The sequence below is a fragment of the Trematomus bernacchii genome, unplaced genomic scaffold, assembly GCF_902827165.1.
Source record: "Trematomus bernacchii unplaced genomic scaffold, fTreBer1.1, whole genome shotgun sequence".
Classification (NCBI taxonomy): Eukaryota; Metazoa; Chordata; class Actinopteri; order Perciformes; family Nototheniidae; genus Trematomus; species Trematomus bernacchii.
The window spans coordinates 9725523-9730261 of NW_022987851.1; the positions used below are offsets into that span (position 1 = coordinate 9725523).

A 4739-nucleotide genomic window follows, 5' to 3' on the forward strand; every position below is an offset into this window, starting at 1 on the left:
AGTTATTGTCAGTCACAACATATAGCCCCAGTCTTCCCTAGTAAAATGCAATCACATCTTTTCTACGAATTTGTTCAAATAACAAAGTGTGCCTGGGTCATCACATGAGTAACTCTTGTGACAGCAAGCTGTATTTGTTTGCCCACACAGTGTTAGATTGTCCATACTTTCGCAATTAATCTGTCATGTTTTCCGTCAAAGATTTAGTTGTGTCATGACATTATATCCTGCCCATTGACATGCAAAATAGCTGCATGTAAGCATCTTCAGTCTTCCTTATTCAACCCTGGATGAGTCTCAGTAGCTACATTTACAAACAAGTAGTGGCTTAAATGAGGCCCCAATCAATGTAAGTTGATGTTTAACTGTTGCTGAGCAAGCGCCAATCTTTTTCTCTCAGGAATTCTGCCATTCGCACTCACTTAGTCGCTCCTTTTTTGGACAAGGCTGGAAGTTTTATTTCTAATTTAAGGTAAGACCGCATTTATTTAAACAAACATACTGGGATTCTATTGTACATTTCAAAACTTAGTGGAACATTATTATTTGTCAGACATTCATGGGTTTTTCATGTTTGTGTAAGGTCTGCAAAGGGGGGCTGTTGTGCTACACCAGTTAATTATTATGATTTTTTAAATGTTATTAGGAGATATATTGACAGATGTACATTGAGAATTATAGTTAAAGGAAGAAACAATGTAATTCAAGTACTGTGCGTCTCTGGATAAAAAGAGGAACAAGCAATACTTTCTGAATATAAAGCTGTTAACGTAATATTTTAAGTTTAAATCTACAAAAAAGGTAGAGTATAATCCACTGAAATAAATTGTGACTGGATACGAAGAGCATTAAAACAATAGTTTTGACTTTTAAATTATTTTTATTTAAAAAAAATGTAGAAATGTAATTTATTTTAAATAACGATTATAGGCACCACAATGCAAATACACTCAGAGGTATATCTTGCCTGACAAGTGGAATTTCTGTCCCTCAAAGTACAACAAAATGTTTTCATATAATGGTTCGAAAAGCCTTGATAACTGCTGAAAACTGTGTTCCTATACAAGAAAGAGCAACTAAGTAGAGTGAAATGTTTGAGACCTACAAACAATACAGCTAAGAACCAATGACCAAAAAGTGAAGAATTTTGAAGAATTTTGAACACAAGCGGTATGGTTGTTAACATAATGTCTCTCTTTCACAGTTACATAGTAAGGACATGGACCTTCATCTGACACTCCTGTTGATCTGTCTCTGCAGCCAAGGAGTCACTGTAAAGCACTGACATAACTCATAAATCAATATCAAGATAATGCTGCATGATTAAAATGAATGCTGATTATACAAAGCATGTATACACTGTTCTCTTATAGTATCTTGTTTTTTTTTATCAGAAAGCCGAGGTAGCAGAAAATGACTCAATCCCTCTGGTGCCTCTCATTCCTTTGATGCCTAGCCACCCCATAGAGGTAAGATGTTAATCAGTTAAGATGTTTTTATTTCTCCCATTGTGCTTGTCGTGTCATACCATTTAAACTTTCCTTGAACTTAACATGTTCTTCTACTGCTGCTTTTAGACGGTAGAAAATGAAACTACAGCCCAACCAGAAACAGCAAATAGCACAGAAGAGAATGTAACTGCAACAACCATACCTAGTATTTCCAATGGAAGCTCATCAGAGGAAGAAGAAGAAAATTGCCTGTCTATTGGCCGAAGCCCAGAGTCCAAGGAGGCCATTGCCGCAGCCATGCAGAAACTGGGTGTGCAGCTGCTGCAGAACCTGGAGACAACACCAGAGCAGCCAAATGTCATCATAAGTCCTTTGAGCATATCATTAGCGCTCTCCCAACTGGCTTTAGGTAGGCATGTCCTGCTGCAGCTTTTACATGACACATTGTACCCAAACAGCTTCTTCCCTACATATAACCAATTACAATATTTTATGAATTGTGTCAGCAACTTGCCCAGGTTTATATCCCACTGGGGATTATTTTATCATCCAATTATTGCACCTCTTCTGCAGGCGCAGTAAATGAGACAGAGGAGCTGCTGATGCACCATCTCCATGAACACACTCTCCCCTGCTACCACCAGTCTCTTTATAATGTCTTGGCATATCTCAGAGACAGTGACCTGCGAATTGCCACACGTATCTTCCTGCGCCAAGGTAACTTTCTAGAAATACCATATTAAAAGCTCAGACTAAACTTGCAGAATGTTCCTTTTCTTAATATTTCTATTGTAACCTATTGGTGCTGACCCTTATGAGACGACTGAAGAGAAATACAGCCTGAGAGAGTATGTGTTATGTGTTTTAGGGTTTGAGCCAAAGCAGGAATTTGTCCATGAATCCCAGCGGTTATATGCCTCAGAGCCAGCAGTGTTGGAGAGCCTGGACCAGATAAACGGCTGGGTAGAGAATGCAACGAACGGAAAGATGACTGACTTCCTGCCTGCTTTGCCACCCAACGTGCTCCTCATGCTAATAAATGCTGTCCATTTCAAAGGTAAAATGTCATTGTCAACAAAATGAGCCTCTTTCTAAAAATCATGGATGCTGATTTGCAGCTGATAAATGCAGCTACTTTAGTTTGTTTTATATTGCTGAATAAATGTAAGACCCATGTTCCTCACAGGAGAGTGGATGGCTCGATTTGACCCACGCTTTACCTCCAGAGGTGTGTTCTACCTTGACGATAAGAACATGGTTGATGTTGAAGTGATGGAAGACGCCAAACATCCCTTGAGTTTATTTATTGATAATGAATTGGAGGCCCAGGTAAATTACAGTTTAATCAATAACACTTGCCTCAGTCTTATGTGGAAATAATGATGAATCTATGACAGAAACCAAGTTTTCTACAACACAATTCTATCTTTCTGTGCAGGTGGCGAGTTTCCCATTCCGGAAGTCAATGAGTTTGCTGGTGGTTATGCCCATGTCCGGGCAGTTGAATGTGTCTTCACTAATCGCAAAGCTGAATATCTCTGACCTGTATAGTCGCCTGCCCAAGGCAAGGGCTGTTCTAGTTAAAGTCCCCAAATTCAAACTGGAGTATGCTCAAGACCTAAAAGATGTGTTTACCAAATTGGGTAAGACTTCACTATATCCCATGGACAATGTTTAAAGGTGGGGTAGGTAAGTTTGAGAAACCGGCTTGAGATACACTTTTTGTTATATTCCATGGAATGCTCTTAACATCCCGATAGCAATGAATATCTTAAGTGCTTTGACAAAAAATCCATAAAAAAACGTCATCTGTGGAAGCCGTAATACTGTAAAAAGCACGACCCGGCCCGGCTTTTTTCCGGCTGTCTATTTTCAAATTCTAGCAATCTCGAGCTGGTTTCTCCAAAATTAGCTACCCCACCTTTAAGTGATGATATTAAGCACACAAAAACAAACTGTTATGTATCAAACACATTTTTTAATTGACCATGTTTTCTCTGATCTGTGTTAGGCCTTGGAGACATGTTTTCCAGTCCCAATTTGGCCGGAATTGCAGACGGCCCCCTGCTGGTTTCCAGTGTGATGCATAAGTCCAGCTTTGAGATAAATGAGGAGGGTGCAGAGGCAGCCGCGGCCACAACGGTGGTGATCTCACGAGCATCAAACCCTGTTTTCCACCTCAGCCAACCTTTCTTCTTTGCACTTATAGATAATCTGACAGAAGTGCCAATTTTCATGGGTGTCATTAACAACCCAAATCCTGGAGCTCCTATCTTTCAGAGAGGAGAATCAGCAAGCAAAGATAAAGTGGGATTCCCAATTGATAAGAATCAGGTTGCCTCATTCGGAGGCCCACCTAAGTAGGGACTAATACCTGCACTGCTGTACCAGAGAAAACCCAGAACAAGATCTCTATAATTGTACAGAGTAAATACACAATATCACTTATCTGGATTGAAATGTGTGTGGAAACATATTGTTTATGTGTGTCTTTGTTTCTTGTACAATAAACACACTAAGAAGCCCAGTATCTCATGTAAAACCAAATGTTTCTTTACAAAAATGACATTCTTGCTACATTAGATTACATGTCCTGGTCAAGCAACACTTACAATTATAATTAGATAAAATAAATGGTTAAACACCACAGTAAAATATCTCCTCAGCTTGTTTTAATTGCTTGAGTAAACATGTAGATCCAAATGCAATGCCAATGTGACAGCATTACTGCATCATTGTGTATGTAATTGCATTTTTAAAGATGTCATCTAATGGGCTGAGAAATATAATTTATTTTAATCACATCATTCTTAAAAGTTATTTTTAATCTGAAGTTAAACTAATATATTGACAAAACTGGGAAATGATGAAACAGAAGCGTGTTTATGAAGGCCTGATGTTATTTTACCATTCTTGTTGATTCCATGATGCGTTATGGATTGACTGCAATAAAAAGGTGGGAGTTGCAATCACTCATTATTTTTGTAAAATACCTTTTTACACACCCAATAATGTTTACGTTGAATCCTAAGAAAAATTAAAAAGGTTTTGTATACAATATTAAAAACGATAAATCATATTTAGGATGTCAACTTTACATCCTCTCTAAAATATGAGTTATGGTCGAGTCTGAAGTGTCCCATTTTGCTCTGGCAGTGAACGCATCCTATAAAGCACCTGACGTCACGTTATGTTTGGCGCTAACTTTCACACAGCTGGTCTCCGGTCAGTTTTACAGTGTTTTCATGCCGATGGATTGACGCTGCTGACAGAATGCAAACTGACGTC

The 4739-nt window shown here is 38.6% G+C and overlaps 1 protein-coding gene across 1 annotated transcript; it reads left to right on the top strand.

The window, feature by feature from the left end:
• The first annotated feature begins 248 nt into the window (after positions 1–248).
• On the top strand, positions 249–4416 carry serpinf2b (serpin peptidase inhibitor, clade F (alpha-2 antiplasmin, pigment epithelium derived factor), member 2b). Its single transcript, XM_034113359.1, has 9 exons — positions 249–472; positions 1205–1273; positions 1395–1469; positions 1578–1860; positions 2025–2168; positions 2320–2508; positions 2638–2780; positions 2890–3094; positions 3463–4416. Exons 2-9 carry the CDS (start codon positions 1220–1222, stop codon positions 3813–3815), a joined length of 1446 nt encoding a protein of 481 aa, XP_033969250.1. The 5' UTR covers positions 249–472; positions 1205–1219; the 3' UTR covers positions 3816–4416.
• The last annotated feature ends 323 nt before the right edge of the window (positions 4417–4739 follow it).

Excerpts from the sequence above, each read along its gene's own strand:
- serpinf2b (XM_034113359.1), top strand. The coding sequence starts at position 1,220 with ATGGACCTTCATCTGACACTCCTGTTGATCTGTCTCTGCAGCCAAGGA. Across the intron at positions 1,470-1,577 it reads TGCCTAGCCACCCCATAGAG|ACGGTAGAAAATGAAACTAC; the intron begins GTAAGATGTTAA and ends TGCTGCTTTTAG. Across the intron at positions 3,095-3,462 it reads AGATGTGTTTACCAAATTGG|GCCTTGGAGACATGTTTTCC; the intron begins GTAAGACTTCAC and ends GATCTGTGTTAG.